This window comes from Crocodylus siamensis, chromosome 3 (assembly GCF_052110815.1).
Source record: "Crocodylus siamensis isolate JL-2025a chromosome 3, ASM5211081v1, whole genome shotgun sequence".
NCBI lineage: Eukaryota > Metazoa > Chordata > Crocodylia > Crocodylidae > Crocodylus > Crocodylus siamensis.
Window position 1 is genome coordinate 37,461,923 of NC_143397.1, and position 22,183 is coordinate 37,484,105.

The 22,183-nt window shown below is 41.3% G+C and overlaps 1 protein-coding gene across 5 annotated transcripts in view; it reads left to right on the plus strand.

Annotated features, from left to right (window-relative positions):
• The window catches only part of ZFYVE16 (zinc finger FYVE-type containing 16), a 54,674-nt gene extending 32,595 nt beyond the window's left edge, over positions 1 to 22,079 (plus strand). For 4 of the 5 annotated variants that reach the window (XM_090038162.1, XM_090038164.1, XM_090038163.1 and 1 more), the window contains 12 exons: positions 5,185 to 5,575; positions 8,829 to 8,951; positions 9,737 to 9,892; positions 10,639 to 10,863; positions 13,096 to 13,178; positions 14,338 to 14,442; positions 15,542 to 15,692; positions 17,456 to 17,536; positions 18,165 to 18,327; positions 19,396 to 19,501; positions 20,372 to 20,536; positions 21,113 to 22,079. In XM_090038162.1, coding sequence (XP_089894288.1) covers positions 5,185 to 5,575; positions 8,829 to 8,951; positions 9,737 to 9,892; positions 10,639 to 10,863; positions 13,096 to 13,178; positions 14,338 to 14,442; positions 15,542 to 15,692; positions 17,456 to 17,536; positions 18,165 to 18,327; positions 19,396 to 19,501; positions 20,372 to 20,536; positions 21,113 to 21,274 — 1,911 coding nt within the window. In that variant the 3' untranslated portion in view covers positions 21,275 to 22,079. The remainder of the gene's footprint in view (positions 1 to 5,184; positions 5,576 to 8,828; positions 8,952 to 9,736; positions 9,893 to 10,638; positions 10,864 to 13,095; positions 13,179 to 14,337; positions 14,443 to 15,541; positions 15,693 to 17,455; positions 17,537 to 18,164; positions 18,328 to 19,395; positions 19,502 to 20,371; positions 20,537 to 21,112) is intronic. The other variant, XM_090038166.1, reaches the window with a different exon arrangement.
• The last annotated feature ends 104 nt before the right edge of the window (positions 22,080 to 22,183 follow it).

Consider the following 22,183-nt stretch of genomic DNA (forward strand, 5'->3'; position numbering starts at 1 on the left):
TCTGCCCACTTCTCTAACCTGTCCAGGTCCACCTGGATTCAGTTTCTTCCCATCAGTGTCTTTGCATTGCCCCATAGTTTAGTGTCATCTGTGAATCTGGACAGTGCTTTCCACGCCCTCATGTCGGTCACTGATGAAGATGTTAAATAGCACCAGCCTGAGGACTGAGCCTTGGGGGACTCCACTCCCCACATCTTTTGAGGTCAATACTGACCTGTCCACCACCACTCTCTGGGTATGACTCTTAAGCCAATTTGCCACCCACATGACTGTGTAGTCATCTATGGCACAGCCATTCAGTTTGTTTATAAGAATTGGATGGGATACCATGTCAAAGGCCTTCTTAAAGTCCAAGTCAATGACATCTACCTCTACTCCTGCATCTAAGCTTTTAGTAATCTGGTCATAGAAAGAAACAAGGTTAGTCAGGCAGGATCAACCTGTTATGAACCCGTGCTGGTTGCCTTTCAGCATTATATTACCTGCTGGACTCCTGCATATGTGATCCTTGATAATTTTTTAAGGATTTTCCCAAGAATAGAGGTGAAACTAACTGGCCTATAGTTACTTGGATCCTCCTTCCTCCCCTTCTTGAAAATAAGGATCACATTGGCCCTTTTCTAGTCCTCTGGGACTTCACCTGAGCACCATGAGTGCTCTAACAGACGTGCCAGTGGCTCTGATATGACACTGGCTAATTCTTTCAGCACCCTTGGATGGAACTTATCTGGTTCTGCTGATTTTTAAACACATCAAGCCCCTCCAAGTGTCTCTTTACTAGGTTGGTGCTGACAGTTGGTGGGCTGGTGTTTCTCCTGCTTCTGTCAGTAATGCATTTGGGAGATTTGTCTAGATATGAGTTCAAGAATACAGAGGCAAAAAACTCATTGAAGAGCTCTGCTTTGTTCCTCCTATCTGCCACTAACTGCCCTTGTCTATCCTGTAGGGGTCCTATGTTGCCCTGCGCTGCCTTTTTGCTTTCTATATACCTGAAAAAGGACTCTTTGTTGTCTTTAATTTTTGTTGCCAGCCTGAGTTCTAATGCTGCTTTGGCCTTCCTAACCGATTCCCTGCAAGTGTGAGCTAAGGAGGTATACTCCTTGGTAGCTACCCCCTGCTTCCACAGCCTGTATGCCCCTTTTTTTGCCTTTTAGGCTTTCCTGGATTTCTCTGTTTATCCGGGAGGATTAATTGGCCCCTTTGCCCCCTTTTCTATCCAGTGGGATTGCCTCCTTCTGTGCCTGAAGTATCACTTCCTTGAGGAACAACCACCCTTCCTGGACCCCCATTTTGTCAATGCTCTTGAACTTTAATGCCCACTAACTAATCTCCTAAGTACACTGAAGTCAGCCTTTCTGAAGTCTAGCACCTCTGCCCTGCTGGTTACTTTTCCCACCACTCACTGCATAGTGAATTCAATGAACTGAAGGTGTTGCCTGCAAACAGAAGTGCAAGTTCCTCCTGCTTGTTCCCCATGCTCATAGCATGAGTCTAGAGACATTTAAGCTCCCCAATGGGTGCCCTTGGTTACCCCCTTGTCCTGTGCCTATTGGGCCCCTTGATGCTTACCTGGGCTGATCCATTGCATGACTTGTGGTTCTCTAAACCTTGTCCACTGCATCCTCGTCCCCCAGTGAACCTAGTTTAGAGCCCTTCGGAGGACATCAGCCAACCTGTGAGAGAACAGACTCTTACCTTTTTGTAAGAAAGATGACCATTTAGGGATGCCTCAGTCATGGAAGTGTGGACTGTGGTTGTAGAAGCCAAAACTCGCATAATGGCACCAACTCCAAAACCGCAGGTTGACTTCTCTGATGCAGGCGTCTTGGTGTTGACAGTGACTGTTGACTGAGAGGATCGATGAGAAGATTACCTGTGCCCCCAACTTCCTAAACCCGGCCCCCAGAGCCTTGTAGTTGCTCATGATGTGGTCCGGACTACTCCTGGCTGTATCATTCATGCCCACATGGACATTTTATTAAAATGTATACTAACACTGAAAAACCCAAACTAATGGGTTATGCAAAGTGTGTGCTTTTCTGTATGGCACCTTGACACCATATTCAGTGTTACTGGCATGGCAAATTGGTTCTGTGAATGCTCCTGCTGGGACATGGAAAGCTCCTAGCCTTTAACTTTCCTTCTTGCCATGACATATACCAACACTTACCTAGGTAACTCAGTGTTAGTAATTTTCAGTTGTGCCCAAAGATCTTAAGTTAGGTTGTTGTAGAAATGTTGCTAAGTGTTGTAGAAATACGTTCAAATATTTGGGGTCTTCCCCTGAACAGCTTCATAGTTGAAGTCAAGAGACCCACAAGGAGCAACATGAGGGAGATTAGAATCAGAAAATTAGGGTTGGAAGGGACCTCTGGAGGTCATTTAGTCCATCCCTCTGCTCAAAGTAGGACCATCCCCAACTAGACCATCCCAGCCAAGGCTTTGTCCAGCCAGGTCTTAAAAACCTCCAAGGATGGAGACCCCACAACCTCTCTGGGTAACCTGTTCCAGTGTTTTACTACCCTCCTAGTGAGAGAATTCTCCCGAACATCTAACCTAAATTTCCTTTGCTCCACCTTGAGACCATTACACCTTGTTCTGTCATCTGATACCACTGAGAATGGTCTAGCTCCATCCTCTTTGTAACCCCCCTTCCGATAGCTGAAGGCTACTGTTAAATCCCTTCTCAGTGTTGTCTTCTCCAGATTAAATAACCCCAGTTCCCCTCAGTCTCTCCTCAGAAGTCATATGCTGCAGCCTCTTCACCATTTTTGTTGCTCTTTGCTGGATTCCTCTTGACCCAATCCTCCAATTTGTCTAGGTCACTCTGAATCCTAGCCCTACCCTCCAGCATATCTATTATTCCCCCCAGCTTGGTATTATTTGCAGACTTGCTGAGGATGCACTCTTTTTCTATCTTTGTTGTTGATGAAGATATATTGAACAAAGCCGGCCCCAGGACTGACCCCTTGGGCACCCCACTTTATACCAGCTGCCAAGTAGACATTGAGCTATTGATTACAACCCTCTGAGCCCAATGTTCCAGCCAGTTTTCTATCTACCTTACAGTCCATTCATCCAGCATGTAGTTCCTTAGCTTGCCTGTGAAAATGTTGTGGGAGACAGTATCAAAAACCTTGCTAAAATCAAAGTATACCACATCTGCTGGTCTCCCCACATCCACACAGCCAGTTACCTAGTCATAGAAGGCAATCAGGTTGGTCAGGCATGACTTGCCTTTGGTGAATCCATGCTGACTGTTCCTAATCACTTTCTTTTGCTCCAAGTGCTTAGAAATGGATTTCTTGAAGACCTACCTGTTCCATGATTTTTGCAGGGACTGAGGTGAGGCTGACTGGCTTGTAGTTCCCTGGATCTTCCTTTTTCTTAAATATGGGCACTATGTTTGCCCTTTCCCAATCATCTGGGACCTCTCCTGTTCACCATGAGTTTTCAAAGGTGATGGCCAGCGACTCTGCAATCATATCAGCCAACTAGCTCAGCACCCTCAGGTGCATCCTGTCTAGCCCTGTGAACCTGTATATGTCCAGCTTTTCTAAATAGTCCCTGACCTGTTCTTTTGCCACTGTTGGCTGCTTACCTCTTCCCCAAACTGCTGCCAGATGCAGTAGTCTGGGAGCTGACCTGGCTTGAAGACTGAGGTGGAAAAGGCATTGAGTTATTAAGTCTTTTCTGTATCCCTATTCACTAAAGGACCCACACTTCCTTCATTTTCCTCTTGTTTCTAACATTCTTGTAGAAACCCTTTTGTTACCCTTCACAGCCTTGGCTTGCTGCAACTCCAATTGCACTTTGGCCTTCCTGACTTAATACTTGCATGTACAAGCAATACTCTTATACTTCCACCCCCACCTCAGTTGTTTGTTCAGTTTTCCACTTATAAGCTTCCTTTTTGTGGTTTAGCTCACTGAAGAATTCCCTTCTAAGCCACACTGGTCTTTTGCCATATTTGCTAGTCTTCCTTTTTCAGGATGGTTTGTTCCTGCATTCTCAGTAAGGCTTCTTTAAAGTACAGCCAGCTCTCCTGAACTCCTCCCCCTCTCACACTGGCTTCCCAGGGGATTCTTCCCAGGAGTTTCCTGAGTGAGTCGAAGTCTGCTTGTCTGAAATCCAGGGTGCTTACTCTGTTGCTCTCCATCCTTTCTTTCCTCAGGATCCTGGACCCAATCATCTTGTGGTCGCTACTGCCCAAGTTGCCATCTAGCAAGTTTTATGAATTTGCTGCCCTAAAAATAGGGAATGCCAGTTGTCCTCCCCTGTCCAAAGAGTAATAAATCCATTGGGAAAAACAAGCACTATGTGCAAATTACCCAGTTTTGGACACAACACAAACAATACTTCTGCTGCAACCTGGTGTATATGAAGGAATTGCCAGTTCCAGCTGAGGTGTACTGTAGAGATGAAAAAAGGCAATTTGTAGAAATAAAGAAAAATCTGTGATAGTGACTTAGGATGTTTTGTTTTTCCTTATATACCTTTCAACTAAAACATCTTTCCAATTGCAGCTTTTTGGTGTTGCTTCATAGATCTGCTCTAAGCTTTAAATACTCTCCTGAGGGAGCAGCAGATATTTGACCGTTGGTCTGGGGAAGATCAGTACTTTTAAATGCTGGAATAAAGTGTCAATACATGATAAATATCTGCGACCACCGTAGTTCATGTCCAAATTATGGCAAATTACAGGATTCGGTAACTTCACAAAACAAGTCATACTGGTAATGCTGAACAAATCAGTTATGTTTCACTGTGATACCTAATACTTAGTTGTGTCTACTTCTCTCTTCCATCAGACTAAAAATGTCAGGCTTTTTGAATTAATTACAGAACAGGTAAATATATCAAACTGCGTTCTACCTTAAAAGAGAGAGACATTTATGCCTTTTAAATATATATATATATATATATATATATATATATATATATATATATATATATATATATATATATATATATATATATATATAAAAAAAAAAAAAAAAAAAAGCAGTGCCCTGCCAAAGAGAAATTTCTTTCCTGTTAAAGGAAATTGTTCCCCGAAATGCAACAAATGCCTTTTTGATGAAGGTTGCTTTTGCATTTGAAAAAAATAATGTAGAAAAACCTCTAGAGATGGTGAATAATCAACATAATCTGGTGTGTATTTTTCTTTTTTTTTTTTCTTAGGTTGAAAATCCAGTAGATGACTTCTCTGTAGCTGATATAAAACCAGTGGATGAAATGCACATTACTTTAGGACCTGAGAAATTGCCTTGTGCCTCTTCAGTTGCTCCAGATGATGGCCAGTTACCTTTTGTTGGACAAATGGAGATATTGCAAGGTTCTCAGACTGCAGTTCCAGCTGCTGATGAATTATTGTTGACTTTAAAAGCTGAGAAATCTCCTCCTACTTGCATCACAGTTGACCAGCCTCATGATGATTTGCCTGTTAGTCCTTCAGATTACAGAATTCTGTGTGGTATTGAAAAATGTGTTGGCAAAGAGATAAGCCTTATTCCTGATGATGATGATGATGGTTTGCCACCTCTCTTGCTTGGAATGAGAGAAAAAGGAGAAGGTAAAACATGAGCAGGGGGTGTTTGTGTTTAATCAGTGGATACACAGTTTTTAAAAAATACATGGACCTCTGTATACACTGACATGCCATGAGCAGAGTTCACCTTTTTGAAAAAAAATTCTTGGGTCATATACTGTGTTTACCCAAATCCAAGATGACTCCCCAGTAATTAGATTCTAGACATGGAAAAGTGGAAAAAATGTGTTATGTCTAGAATCTAGTGGGTTGGGTTTTTTTTGGTTTTTAAGAGTTGTCCACCTTCCCTCTTTCCCTCCTCCCCCTCACTGCCAGCTCCATGGCTGGGCTGCAGCTAGAGGCAGCACATGTTTTCTGCTTCTTGATCCTGGCCAGAGCAGGGCCTCAACAGAAGCTAGAGCTGCAAGGGAAAGGTGAGCAGAGGCTGTGGGGTGGGGGTGGGCAGCATCTGCATCTGTACTTTCAGCTCCAATCCTGGGTCTTTGAGTTAGTTACAGCTGCAGTTGTGTGCCTCCGTCCCATTCCGTTCCCCGCCCCCCCCGCCCCATTTCTAATCTAAGGTGAGGTGGTATTTTCCTGATGTTAAATGGGGGTGTGACAGAGTGCACACCTGTCACTTTAAGAAGGGAAGAGGCTGCATGGGAAGTAGCATGCAATTTGTGGCAGGGGCCAATTAGGGTCACTTGACCAGACAGATGCCAGGCTTGAAGCATATAAGCCCACGGCCTGAACTAGCCAGGCAGTCTTGCACCAAGAACCATGCTGAGAGGAGCTCTTGGGCAGCAAGGCTCCTGGGGTAATGTCTGAACTGCGGTAAGCAACTCTGAGGTTTGAGGAAGGGACTAAGGGGAAGAGGAGGTTCCCAAGAGGCCTGGAAACACAGAATAGAGAGCTTGGGAGACGGCAGGAGACTGAGTCTAGGAGGTGTGAGTGTAAGCCAGGCCAAAGAGCCTGGAGGTCTGTAGCCCGGAAAAGCCAGGTGTCAACAGGGCCAGGGAGCCCAAAGGTCTCACTGGCCTAGGAGCAAGCCCAGAGCAAGAGGCCAAAGACCAGGGATCACAGCCAGAGACTGAAGGGGGCCAAGGAGCCCAAAGCCCTTGAGGGGTGAGGACTGGAACTGGGACCCATAGCCCAGGAGTGCAGTGTCAACAGGAATGAATATCATCTGTAAGGCATGGATGTGAAGTAAGGGTTGGTTGGAGCCATGTAATTAGCCCTTAAGGTGGAGAGCAGAGACACCTGATATCTGGAGCCCAAGATCAAGCTTGGGAAGCCCTAGGGCAGACTCCCTTTATCTAAAACAGTGGCCCCCAACCGTCAATCCCGATCAACCAGTTGATTGGGGATCCTCTTCTAATTGACTCTGAGCTGGGGGGGGCATGCATGTGCACCCGCCCCAAGCCCAGCAGGGCTGTCTGGGTGAGGGAAAGGGTGAGGGCCAGATTGAGGCCCCCCACAGTGAGGGATGGATGGTGTGGGCCAGCCAGGAGCCGGGGAAAGTAAGTAGGGCCCCAGGTGGCCAGGTGGAGGGAGAATGCAGCCTTGGGGGCTCATCCAGGGACGGAGGAAGGGGGCTTCCATTGCTATGGCAGAGGCGGCTGCTGCTGTGCCTCGAGCCCTGCTGCATCTGGCCACCTTGCGGGCATGGCTCAGCCCAGCAGTGGGATGCTTATGTCATGCAGATGCTCCCGGACCAGCTGCAGTGGTGCTCGGAGTGCAAAGGCCAGCCTGCAGTGGCAGCTGCTTCCGCTATGCACAGATCTGGGGGGTACATGCTCCCTGCAACATGGGGCAGTGGGGGTGGCTGCAGCAGCGGTGAGGGAGTGGAGCTGGGGCAGGTTGGGATGGAGCTGCTCATGGCTCGTCCGGTGGGGGGTCGTGGAACCCGGGAGAGCATGGGGGGGTGCGTGCCCCTGGATCTGCACACAAGGTGGGTTGCAGCTGCCAGCTGGGGCTGGGCTCTTCATGATGTGGGCGCTGGGCAATGATGCACTCTGGCCAGGTGGCAGTGTGGGGAGTGGGGCTACAGGGGGCTGGAGCCACCTGAAAATTTGTTGTAGCCCCACCAACCCCCTTCCTAGTGCCACTGCCTCCCACCCTGAGTGAAGCATGGCCCAGCCTCTGCCAGGAAGAGCCTAGCACTGCCTCCCAGTCCCTTTTTCCCTCCCCCCCCACCCCCCCCCCAAGGGCATGGGGGCCATGTGCCTGGGATCTGCAGGGTGGGGCAGCTGCCACTGCAGACTTTGGCTGGGATGTGGTGCTGCTGGGAGGAGGGTTGGGGGGGCTACAGCAAATTTTTGGCTTGCTGCAGCCCACCTGCCCCAATCCTGCTCCCAGTCTTACTACCACCTACAGCGTGGCCCATCCCGCAGGCCTGGAAGAGCCTGGCCTCAGCTGGCAGCTCCAGCCTGCCCTCCCCTGCCTCTGGGTAGATGTGGGGACATGTGCACCCTTGCCCTCCTGGGTGCATGTCTTCCCCTTCCTGCATCACCCAGACGAGCTGCTCACAGCTCTGTCCTGCCTGCCCCTGCCCCAGGCCTGCTCCCTCCCTCACCACTGTTGGGAGTGGAGGTGGGGTGGAGTTTGAGGCCCCAGCAGTGAGGGAGGAGTAGAGCTAGGACTGGGGCCTCTATCTACCCCATCACCCCCCACAGTCCTTCCCCCTCCCCTGGTTCCTTACTCCACAGACTTATCTGCTGGGGTGGCACACCCCCCAAATAATTTTTTCTGCCTCAATCTGCCCCACAACTTCCTTCCCCACAGACTTTACCTGCGGGGGGGGTGGGGGTTGGTGGCACACAATACATCTTGGGTTGCTTTTAAAATTCCAAAAGTGATCTCCTACTTAAAGGTTGGAAACCACTGATCTAAAAGATAAATGCCTCGAGGCATAGCAGGCAAGTGAAGTGGATATGGTGTGAGGGGGGTCCCAGGGATGTCGTGGCCACTCCTGGAATGAAACCCTGCTGTGGGGTGGTGGGGAGGGGAGGGGGAGAAGAAAAATGTCTTAGATTTGCATAAATACAGTATATTATATACTGCTTTAATGTTCGATGTACCATATTTTGCTTATTTGTTGTCTACTTGTAAAGACAAATGCACAGTTTTTTGGCTACTTAATCGTTGTGTAATATTAACAATTTTTCTTTTTTCTTTTTTTAGTCTGACAGATTTCAAGTAATATTTCATGCATTTTATGGTCTGTGTGGTTGTTTGGACATAAGGGAAACGAATACTAACTGTTATATTGAACCAAACCATATTTTAATTTATTTAGGTCCTGTAGTGGAAGAACACCCATCTCATCAGCAGGTCACTTCACTTCTCTCTGAAGGAGGATTGAATCCATTAACATTTATCCTAAACGCAAACCTCCTTGTGAATGTGAAGTTACTTTCTTGTAAGTCGTATATTTTTTCTGTATAGCTATGTTCTCAATATAAAATATTATGGAAAATAAATAAGAATTCTCTTGATTATGTTGTGCTACTCAAATGAGCATGCTGCTGCTTTTCTGAACCATTACTGTATAGGTTTCTTGTTTTATATTTTTGTTAGTGCTGTTTGATTAGACTTTTTTATCAGTAGACTTCAGGCTGTGGCAAGTCTGAGGTATACATAGTGGATTTTTTGGTACATAAATTACAGAGTATTCAAATATTTGTGTGACATGACTGAGATCCTAATGTCCACAAACTTGCTGCATACTTATTAACATAAAAAGAACTGACGGAGACATCATATGTGTTTATTTACAGACATGGACGCCTGCAAAGGGAGACTCTAGTGTAACGTTTTGCAATAAAAGACTTTGCAGTAAAGACTTCCAACTGTTGCCTTAAGTAGAACGTACAGTTCAGTCAAAGCCCCTACCTATCACATCAGTGTTCCGTAGCTGCTTGTTAACAAGCTGTCTTTTTCCATAATAGCTGTGGAACAAGCTACAACTTTATTCCCTTTCATGCTTCTGCAGATAATATGGCCTAACCAGACTCTCATTATGAGAGTTATTCTCTGTGCTAAATACTGGGTTAGGAAAAGCTTTATAAAACCCTTTTTTTCCTAAAGAGAGCAATTGGTAAGAGCATTGAAAAAACTTAAACAGTAAATCATCTTCAAATTTTTGATTCCAATGTTTTATACTATAATTAGCAAATAATTAATTACATAATTCTTCTCTTTAAGATTCTCTGGAAAAGTGCTGGTACTTCTCAACAAATGGATTACATAGCTTGGGTCAGGCAGAAATTATCATTTTATTGCTGTGTTTGCCAAATGAAGATGCTGTTCCTAAAGAAATCTTCAGGTTGTTTCTTGACATATATAAGAATGCAGTGAAAGGTAGGGAATTTTAATAAATAGCTTTAAAACAGTCATGTCTTATTGCTGAGCTCCAAAAGGCAACATTCTTGGTGTTGCATTTAATTTTGCTTTAGAGAAGTTCTGATACTTGAGAGAGACTCCCTCTGTTGCTTTTATTGTCTTTCTGCTTCGAATTCCAATTCGGTAATTGACACCTTTTTAAGATAATAGCCTCAAAATGGCCTTTTTTCATCCACCTTTCTTATTTTATTTTTAACAGTAATATCTTAATATATTGGGATTGTAGATATAAATACTTTGAGCCCCAGGTTAGGAAAACATGTTTCAGGATAGCATGCTCTTTCATGTTATTCTTAATTTTCAAAAACTTGCTACTTGTACATAAATTGGACCAACATTTTGTGAAGTATATTTAATTGTTAATAATTTACACTTTTTTTTTTCAAACTGAATTTATTAAAGCGACAAAGCCAAAACTAAATATCTTGGTTGTACCAGAGCTGGTAGTTTGAGACCAAATTTATTGCACTTGGCACTGCAATAAGTGGTTGCTTTTAATATGTAATCTCTTCAGTGCAATGAACAAAACTGTATGTATTAAACCAGTAGGGGGGCAGATGTTTGTATATTGGGTGTTTTTAAAAGGATTCATGAAAGAGAGCATGTTAGCAGAGCAATAGATTTCTTCCAAATACTACTGTGTAAGAATGCTTCTACTTCAAATGTTTAGTTATGTGAAGTTAATTATTCCTTTCTCTTGCTAGGAAAATTCATAGGAAATTTGGAAAATTTTACCTTTACTGAAAGCTTTCTTGGTAACAGAGATCATGGAGGGTTCCTGTTTGTTACGCCAACTTTTCAAAAACTTGACGATCTCACATTACCAAATAATCCTTTCCTTTGTGGCATTCTTATTCATAAGCTGGAAATACCGTGGGCAAAGGTTTTTCCAATTCGTTTAATGTTGAGATTGGGAGCAGAATATGGAGGTGAGTTCTACTAGACTTGCTTATTGAGGCCTTAAGTGTGCTAAGATTATGTACAAGTATAATTTAACTTTGCATGCTGAGGCAATCCAGTAGTTTCAAAACATAGATATGTCTGATCCTGCAAAGGCTTGTTGCTTAAGTTTTTTTTGTAGTTCGCATCCTAAGCAGATCTTAAAACATATCTGCATCAATACAATTCAAATTCTGTCTTGCTGGATTCGTGGGTGATTGGTGCCTCCTGAGTCTGGAGGGGCACCAGATCACTGATGGGGAGGTCCCCCAGCGGTGCTTGCCGAGCCAGCAGTGAAACCAGAAGTGCACTTTGGTTTTGTAGCTCGCACTTCCAGGGGGTGCACATGCACCTGTGTGCACCCCTACATGTTGCCAATGGCTGGTTGCTTCTTGAAACACTGTTAACTTATTTCCCTGACACTCTTACATGCTATGGCAGTGGCTCTTAATTGAGGGGCCCCAAAACCCTTTCAGGAGTGCTTCACCACAGACAAACACCACAGCAACCAGGTGCAATGATCTCACAGCCAGATCAGGAAGGAATGCAGCACAAGCATGTGTTCCTTGCCTAGATTCAGGTTATTGGATAAACTGAAAGGAAGGCAGGAGTCGGGCTGCAACCCTTCCCTCCTCTCCCCCCATGCTGCTCCTGGAAACAAAGGCACATGGGGCAGTTAGAACTGTTCTGTGTAGGTTTATTTCCATTCAGGAGGAGCATGGTTGTGGGGAAGGGGGAACTGAACTGGGAAGGGCTGCAGCAAGACTGCATTCTCTTGCCTGCTTTAGGCTTCTTTAGTTGTGCACAAAGTGCATGGGACAGTTCCACTTGGCTATGGTGGCTGTGGCAGCAGTGACAGCACCCCAGTGAGTACCACTGAAGTAAGCTGATGCAGCGCAGCAGTGGTTCTTTACCAGCGTGCTGCCACATTTTAAAAAAAAAAACAAAAAACTGTATGGACAGAGGGTTTTCCTGAATCTAAAAAGTTTGAGAATCCCTGGGCTGTGTTTTGTCCCAATACACACTCCCAGATGCATATAGTTAGCTTGTTATGGATTACAGACTTGACTAAATCTTTTTGGGCATCTATACACGTGCTCCAGGGTAGAAGGGACTGGGGGGGGGTGTCATTTTAATTAGAGCAGCTCTGGGAGTTGCTGTAATTAAAGTTCCTATAGCTTCACATGTATTCAGCGTCCATGCTTCAAAATGGTGGCAGGTGCACTTTAATTAAAGCTCCTCAAACAAGCTTTAGTTAAAGAACCTCTGCTGCTAATTTGAAATGTGGGGACACCGAGTACATGAGACATGGAGACTGCTGGAGTGCACTAATTAGCATGTTCCAGCAGACTGTACTCTGACGTGTGCCAGTTAGCATGTGTCAGAGCAAAGGTGCCCTTTGGTTTTGGCAACATTTGGAGCCTTTATCTAGGATACACAGAGTCTTTCAGGAGTGACGAAGAGTTGTGAAACTAATACACATTTTTAGACTTATTTTATTCTGGAAACTTGTTTGTCCTGCGTGGCCAGTATACAGTATAAATAAATGTTTATGCATTTACAAAGTACCTTCAAAAGGGTTGGATAAATACCTTGAATACTTTCTAGATTACCTGGTTTAATATTTGTGAAGTGTTTTTAAAAAGTACTTATTATGAGTGGCTTATTAACCAAAACCTAATATTAGTGTCTAATATATAATCTGGGTTTAAATTCTTCAGCTTGTTTTCCTTCTTGATAATTAGCAATTCATTCTGTTGAAAGGATACTTGTTTTTCAGTGTCCATTATTGCATAAACTATGATTTCCAGATGTTCAAAATAGGATAGGAGGACCTACTTACACAAATGGTACTGATTAGTTGTGCAGTTAAATCCTTGTTTGTTGTGGAGTTGGTCACCTTTCTTGCAAAGCACGAGGGAGACAACAGCTGTGTCTACACAATGCGAACCTCTTTATGGTTCTCCTCACTTCCAGTGGCTGGTGCCCTCTCATGTTCAGTACATAAGTCTTGTGTTGCTTAGGGTTAACAAAGATACTTTCTTAATGCTTGATGACTTTCTTTTGTCCAGTGGGTGTGGATGTCTGCCATTCTGTATAAACTATAAAATAAAAAGCTAATTAAACACATGAAAGCAAGTATTTGGGTTAGACATTTGCATGTGTAAATATGATTATACTGCATGTAACAAGTGGGTTTTTTTCTTCCCCTTTTTTAAAAGTATACCCAACTCCTGTAATGAGTATCAGACACCGGAAACCTCTCTTTGGAGAGATAGGGAACACAATCATGAATTTACTTGTTGTGAGTAAACATTTTAAACTTTTTTTCTTCCCAATTTCAGTTAAGATATGTATGAGTGTGAAATAGTAATTAGAATTTTAATATGCTTCCATAAGATGGAGTCTTGCAAAAATTACCCTAGTAGTTAATTTAGTGAGTATGTCCTTATGCCGTAGGCTTTTAGTGCCAATTGTATATTTCAGAGTGTATTCTACCATTTGGATTTAGTTAAAATAATGCAACATTTTTGTTTGCTCTTTTAAAAAAAATTGGTTTGTATGGATCAGTTTTTTCAGTATGAAAGCTGTAGAAAATTGTTGGGTTCCTTGCTATTCCCAGGCATTTAGGAGACTGAGGATGTTGTAGAGGTAATGTTCTCATCCCGATTTAATTGTCAATCATGCCATGCTCTGTGATCCAAAGCATCTCCCCTCCTCTAGTTCCACCCTGGCTCCTCTAGCACACCAGGAGCTTGGAAGAGCAGAGAGAAGGCAGCTTCCCTGGAGCATGACATTTTGCCCCACAACAAAGCCTACATACAGGGGCATACTCAACAGCAAAAAGTAGCAGCGCATTTGTGCAGGCAAAAATGCAGTAGGGATAAAGTATAATTACATCTAATGTAAGATACAGTAATGTTGAGAGGGTTTTTTTAAATTTTCTCATACACATCTTAAAACTGCTAACATGACTGCAATTCAGCTGAAATTTGGGGTATTTTAGGTGGTTAATGGTAATTATTACCTTACTGTAACTGTCCCACAAAATTTGTATCAACTTAAAAAAAAAAAGAAAGAAAGACAGACATTTAACTTGTTTTGTTATGGTCCAATCCTAGTGTGGACAAGGAAGATGTAATTTAAGAAAGCATTTAACAGGTCAGGATAAGTGCTAGTAAGTAACAGATTTACATTGGTTGACACATACTGTAATTTACTTTATCTAACATATAAAGAGAAATCACTTTTTTCCTGCTGCAGATCACATGTACACACAGAGAACACATCTTCAAATGGAGATTCATTTAGCTCCAAATCTGGAAACGAATGCAAAGATTTGATGGCTGGATTTTAAATGATTTCATGTATCTAGAAATGATGGGATGAATATGCTTAAAACTTGTTGCTTAACATTCAACTTTGTTAATATGAAGGATGTGTTGTGTTTTTTTTAATTATAGGACCTTAGAAACTATCAATATACCTTACATACCATAGATAACTTATTTATTCACATGGAAATGGGTAGAAGCTGCATTAAAATACCTCTAAGAAAATATAACGAGGTGAGTTTAAGATTTTTGATCACAGTAATTTCTGCTAAAAATCTAGTCTTTTTTTCCCCACTTTCCTTATAATACTACTGAATTGTTTCAGATGAGATTTTTTTTTTTTTTTTTTTTTTTTTAACTATCATTGAGGGCTGACTAGACTAGAGACTTATCTACAAGACTTAAGGTACAAAATGCCAAAATCCCATTAGTCTATACTGCATGATCATTCCATGGTCAATTCCAAGCCTAGATTTTACCAGTAAGCTCTTGGCTTTTGACTGCTGTTGATTTTTTTTTTTCCCCCCCTTCACTATTTGATGGACTATTTAAGCTTTCAGTACTGTAAACTTGGATGTATGACTAAAAATTCCCTAATAGCTCACGAAGAAAACATGCATCTCCCTAGCTGGGAACTAAACATAGGCTATGATGGGATGCGAGCACTAAATTGGGATTTGGTCACTGCTATACCTGGTTGGTGGTGAAAGAAACCAGGATTTAAATTCATTAAATCTTTTCCAGTGGGGTTTGGGCTATCACCTGCTTCTAATGTAAGACTTGCCCTGGTCTTTTGGTATAAAGGTAAAATACATACATATTGCTTTTGCCGAAAGCTATTTGAAAAGGCTTTTTTAAGCTCCCCCCCCAATTATTTTTTCATTGTTCATTTTGCAATCATTATGCTTAGGATTATGATGGAAATGAGTAATAGATATTTGTTCTGCAGTTGAGTATCCTGTATTAATGACAAAACTTTAAAATTCTCCTAGATTTTTCAGTGCGTTTTGGATTTCCTTACAAAACTGATGGAAAAAAACTTGGCTGTGCTTAGATTTGTACTTACAAGCTGCCTGTGACTTCCACAGTGCAAATCTTTTAGAAATGTTTTTTAAATGTAATTAGTACTTCGGTTTTCTTCTTTATAAAGAAGTTAATGCTTACAAAATGGAGGTACTGTTTTGTTTTGCTGTTCTTTGCTTTAAATAAAGCATGTTGTTTGAAAAATATTAATTGGCTGCATATTTAACAGTAAGGGTCAGTCACCAGCTTTAGCAAAATAAAGCAAGGATTGATGTCAGTTTTATCCTCAATGAGCATTTTGTATTGACAGGTAATGAAAGTGATAAACTCTTCTAATGAGCACGTTATTAGCATTGGAGCCTGTTTTAGTACTGAAGCAGATTCTCACTTAGTTTGTATCCAAAGTGATGATGGAACCTATCAGACACAAGCAAACAGTGGCACTGGTCACCCTAGAAGAGGTAAGAAATTTAATACATTTTTGTAATATTCAGTCCAAGCACGGATCTAGCATTCACAATGAATCAATTTTACACTGTTCCAAGGTATTTCCAAAAGCTTGATTGGCTAGAAGTGATACCTTATTTAAAAAGCTCTAAAGAACAACTAAACAATAAAAGCATATATGAGGTAAATGTTGGATACAGTGTAAATATTAACACTTAAGTATTCTTATTACCCTTCAATACTGTTACTTGTCTGTACATTTTTAAGAATGTCTGTGCTTAGGATAGCATAATGTAATTAGATTAATTCAGTCTGCATTTTAAATAATGACCAGAAACTTGTAACCTTTAAAACGCAGAGTGAATTTATCATAGAATCGTAGAAATAGGGTTGGAAGGGACCTCGTAGATCTTCAAGCCCGACCCCCTGCCTGGGCGGGAGAAAAACTGGACTCAAATGAGTCCAGCCAGGTAGGCATCAAGCCTCTTCTTAAAGACCCCCAGGGTAGGAGCCAGCACCACTTCCCTTGGAAGTTGGTTCCAGCTCCTAGCTGCCCTAACTGTGAAGTAGTTCTTGCAGATGTCTAATCTAAACCTACTCTCTAGTAATTTGTGTTCATTGTTCCTTGTCATGCCAGGGGGCGCTAGGGGAAACAGTGTCTCCCCCAAACCCTTCTGGTCCCCCCTAGTGAGTTTACAGATGGTCACCAGGTCCCCCCTCAGCCTTCTCTTGTGAAGGCTAAACAGGTCTAGGTCCCGCAGTCTTTCATTGTAGGGTCTGCCCTGTAGTCCCCGGATCATGCGGGTGGCCCTCCTCTGGACCCTTTCAATGTTGTCCACATCCCTCCTGAAATGGGGTGCACAGAACTGGATGCAGTACTCCAGCTGCGGCCTGACCAGCGTCGCATAGAGCGGGAGGATCACCTCCCTGGCTCTACTTGAGATGCACCTGTGGATGCACGACAAGGTCCGGTTAGCCCTGCCAACCATGACCTCGTATTGTTGGCCCATGTTCATCTTGGAGTCAATAATGACTCCAAGATCCCTTTCTGCCTCCGTGCTCTCAAGAAGGGAGTTTAGTCTAAACTAAAAAAACAAATAAAAAAACTTCCCTTTTATTTATTTTTTAGACTTTAGATATTAAATGTGTAGCAGTTTCTCTTGTGGCAAACGTAACTGTGCAGAAATTATTAATCTGAGTAACATTATGATATTTAGAACATCTTCAAAACACTATATAAACATTAGGTATTCCTGCATTTGTACAGTCCTGCCAATGATCTGTAGTGATGGAGGCAGGAACTGATGATGAAGTAAATGAGTGTTTCTGCAGATTTTAATGCTATTTAAAAAGTAATTTTTCTTAAAAATAAAGAAATAAAATTACCTACTAAAACAATGTTCCTGAATCCTAAACCAAGTGTAAAAGTCTAACTTACAAGTAAAAAAAATTGGCACCGGGTTGTTATAGTCTTCAGACATCTTTTTGGCAATGATGTCTTTTCAGTTGCCTATGTATTGTGCAACTGCCTGCATTCTGTAGGTATGCTGCACTAACTTGGCAAAGTTAGTGTATTTCTGTAGATCTGATTTCAGATGCTGAATTCCTTTGACTATGAATTCTTATGACCTTCAGTATTACTTCCTGCAACTAAGGGAATTTTCATGAGTATTTTTGACATACCATAATGCTTGATATAATGCAAATACATTTTCAAAAACAATGTTAATAAGAATGAACAATATGTATGTATATGTTTACTTTCTTTTTTTTTAAGTTACAGGTGCAAGTTTTGTAGTGTTTAATGGGGCCCTAAAATCATCCTCAGGATTTCTTGCTAAATCCAGTATAGTTGAAGGTATGGATTGCTATATGATTCCTTGTTAAGAGGGAAACAATCACTGTTAAATGTTTTTATAAGGATTTGTCTGATTGTTAATTAAACACTACAAGGTGAGCATGTCGTCTTCTGAAATTCACTTTTGAATGAATCGTTGTATAAGCAAACAAGCTGAAACACTTTCCTGTTTTAGGTCACCTCTTACTTTATGGGTTTTTCACGCCTTTTCAGTTAAACCCCTCCAGTTTGTAGGTACTTCAAAATGAAAGATGTGGAGAACTTAATTTGCTTATTTCCTGTGTTTAAACCTTGCTTTTATGTGACCTTTCATGCCTGACTGAGCTTTAATTTCAGGAAACACAATCTTTGAGCATGTGATACTAATTAGAATGAATGTCCCTCAGTTTTTCCACGTTCATCCAAAACGCTTTTAGAATTGTTTAATTTTTTTAAGCATTTTAAATATGACCAGGATAAAAGGCTGTATGTATTTTATTCAGCAGCTTGTCTAATTTGCTTTCCTTGAGCAATTTAAAATCAGAGTATGTATTGCAGTATTTTTACTAGCTGAGGGTTTATTAAAGTGCTCTTCCCTCTTTGCTGAATGTGGAAGTGGAAATTATTTATACTTTTATTTTTGTTTTAGATGGACTAATGGTACAAATAACTGCAGAGACAATGGAAGGCCTGCGTCAGGCTTTGAGAGACAAGAAGGATTTCAAAATTACCTGTGGCAAACTGGATGCAGGAGACCTAAGAGAATATGTAGATGTTTGCTGGGTAGAAAGTGAAGAAAAAGTAAACAAGGGGTATGAATATTTGTTAGACTGTCTGTGTGTGGTCAACAGAGCTTCCTGTGGTTTTCCTGTTGACCTTGAAAATAAAGCTGAAGGTTGAAAGAATGGAATATAAATCAGTATCTGGCTATTTAAAGTTGCCAAAAAGGAGAATAAAAACTGCCCGTTTGCCTCTAGATGTCACTGAGAGAACATTGTTTTTTGGGGGTTTTTAAAGCTTGTAGTGATCTTAAAGAATAGTACTTCTCTATACTGGTCTTTTTCCCTCATATTATACTCCTAGCATCAAAGCCACAATTTGCATACCCAGGAAAGACTCCATTGTGTTATAACTCAGTATACTTAGGAAATGTCCATTCCTGACACTGCCATGGCCATTTAATCAGTAACTGAGAGTGTGGGAGGGGTAACTTTCCACTATATTGATTCCTTTTATAGAGCTCAGCAACGTTATTTATAAGTTAGAAGAGCTGTGCTGTTTTTTTTTCAGTGCAACTTTCCATGGTTGTGAAGGTCAGAAGTCAACCAGTGTTGAAAGCCAGAATTAGCTTAAGAACCAATATTTTGATGGCTTAAATAGTCCTGATTATGAATAAATCATGGTGCATGTTCAAAACTCTTTTTGCCGTAATCTCATGGTTTTCAGACTGAACTTGACTTGATGTGCTCTACCTAATGGTTTATAGGACCAGTATGAATGAACAAAGAGTACCACATGGAGGTGGCCTACCAGGACTCTTTAGAAGTTTGCAAGAGAATCTAAAGGCCTAGTTTCCAAATTAGCCTTTTGTCTGTTAGGTATGTTTTAGAATACGAGTATGTATCTGGAGCAGAATTAGATTTGAGCATTTATACTGGATGGAAACTCTGCATTTTGTATCCCAAGCATCTATATATCTTAGCTTCTTTTCTCTATGTTTTGATATTTATGGTGAGTCTCTAATAGTGAAGAAGTTAAAGCTAACTTTAAGAATTAGCCAGCAGTTCAAGTAAGGTTTTTTTCAAGCTGAACGGATGATCTTTTCATATGAAAGAACACAATGGAGTTGTTAACAACCTCTTATACACCTTATTCCATAGAGTTATCAGCCCCGTGGATGGAAAATCAATGGAAGGAATTTGGAGTGAAAAACTACTACAAGGAAGAGACTTTGAAACAGAAGGAAAAGTTATAAAGTGTACTGAAGTAAGTAAAAACTTATGTTGTATTAAAATGTTATGTTTTCTTATATCACCTTAAAAATGATTCTGGTTAAAAGAGAAAACTACCAGTGAAGCAATCTCAATTTGTCATGAAGCTTTAGAAATGTGCCAGTTGCTATTCTGTGGTGCTTGCTTAAAGGAAGTATGTACATTGGATCAATGTCTTCTGTTATAACTCAGTATACTTAGGAAATGTCCATTCCTGACACTGCCATGGCCATTTAATCAGTAACTGAGAGTGTGGGAGGGGTAACTTTCCACTATATTTTTGGGAACTCTGGGCTCTTCTGTATTTTTTTGGAAAGCATCTAGCACATGTTGGATACCATCGTATTTCAAGAGTAGTAAAATACCCAATATTGATATGTCAGGAAACCAGCATTAGTATTTGTATGGTTTGTGTGTTTTAAACTAGAACAGAATAGAGCCCTGTTGTCAATTTAATTCTTCTGAGGTAGGGGTGAAGTAGGCCCTGGGCTTCTATCAGCTGCCACTGCCCCAGTAGCTGGAGTCTCTGGGCTCCCCTTCCCCTCCTGGCTTCTGCTTCTCATTCCCAACCTAACGGGTGGGCAATTGTGGTGGGAGCCCAGAGAGCAGGGAGCTGAGGATGAGCCTGGAGCTATGTAGGCATGCAGTGCAACAGTGGGAAGGAAACAGACATGTAATATAGCAGTGGAGGAGATGCCTAGGCAGTGGAGTGGAGTGGAGTGGAGGTGGGTGCCTGCATAGTATGCAGCATGGAGGTCACCTGTTGGGGCATCTGGTAGGGCATGTGGCCTCCAGGTGCTTAGAAGTTGGACAGCCCTATTCTAAGGAAAGCTGCTAACTATGTTCTGTTTTAATCTGATTCCAGGTGTTTTATTTTCTCAAGGACCATGAACAATCTGATCTAACCTCCTCTCAGTTTGCTAAAGATCTTGCTGTAGCATGCAGTACCGTTCTTTGTCCACATCTCAAAATGCTAAAAAATAATGGAATGAACAAAATCGGACTCAGAGTCTCCATTGATACTGATATGGTAATTTTTTAATGTTTGCTGCAAACATAAAACGTTTTAAATGCTGTTATTGAAAATTGTTTGGCTATAACCCCTCTAATCCTTCCCGCATCCTACCACAGATGTACCTGGAAAGGATTCAGAATAGATCTGAGAACTGTTTAAGATTTTATCTAAGAAATGCAAGTTGTTATGTTGTTAGCTGTAAATTTAAACTTATGTTTTTGTTGCAGGAGAAAAATCTCTTCAGTGAATGTTTGGTGATCAGTCACTAAGTAACAAAATAACAAATTGAAACATTTCTGATACATGCATATTATTCCTGATTGTTTGGGTCTGAACTAGCAACCGTTTTGAAGTGCAGAAGATAGATGATTGCTCTTCAAGCAGGAGTATTTAATATTTTTAAAGAGCAAAACTTTTGCCTGGTTAAGGAATGTTGTGTTTATGTTGTAGCTTTTTTTTAATCTCTGATCCTTGGTCAATACTACTTTGCATAGTAGAAAACTTGAGCTGGAAGATGCTGGTTACACAGGGTACTTACTGTCTTTCACTCTTGTTTGTCTTGACATGTCATTGACTCGCTTTTTCTTTCAGGTTGAGTATCAGGCAGGATCTGGAGGCCACCACCTTCCTCAGCATTACCTAAATGAACTGGATGGTGCTCTGATCCCAGTGATCCATGGTGGATCATCAGACCCCACAAGTTTACCATTGGAAATGGAACTAATATTTTTCCTTACAGAATCTCTCTCTTAATGCAAACAACATTGTTTGTTATATGTGATGTACTGATTGGCTTAGATTAACTGAACACCAAAGCTTTAAAGGTAAAAAAACACTAAACATTTCTAGGTTTGTTAAAGCAAAATTAAGATCAGTAATAGACATTTAAACTGGATTTTGATTTTTACAAAACTAACAAAAACTTGTTACCCCAGCATAAAAACAGGATTGTAGAGTTTAAGCTTTCCTAAGTTTCTGAGAGTTTACACTTAATAGTCACTGAAAAAGGCAAGGACTTGTTACCTCTCTAAGCAAGCTGTAGCATTTTACTTGTGTGAACTGTCAAGCCATAGTAGCTGGCTCTTGCCTCTTAACCTCAAACAAATGTTTTAGTAATAGTCCTTAAGATAAATTGTAGCTGCAGTGTGACACTTGCTTTATATGCGTATACAAGTGATCTGTACTTCTGGTTTGGGATTTTATTTTTTTTTATTTTTAAAACTTGCAAAGGATATTTAACTGACACAAAGCTGTTTCTTGCTATTGAGGTTCAAATATAAAATCTTTGGGTTGGAGCAAACATCAAGTGATGGTGCATGTTTGGAATCTGCCTGCATAGTCTGATAATTGTTTGTGCAAGGGGAATAAACAGCAAAACTTTCCCATGTTTTTTTAAAGATTTTGTAATTGGGGTTGTCCTGACTTTTAAAATTGGGACAATTGATAAGTTTGGTGCTTTGGGAACTTGTACTTCTAAACATTTTTTTTGTATAGAATAACTGATGTCATTATGTATTTATAATGGACTTATCTCACTTAAATGGATACTATTTTTGTATTTAATTGATTATCTCTTCTTTTGTGCTCAAATGCACTATTGTATTTAGGACTTCCGAGAGTCATTTAAGAATAGGCCAGATGACCCTTAAAGTAGTCTTCATG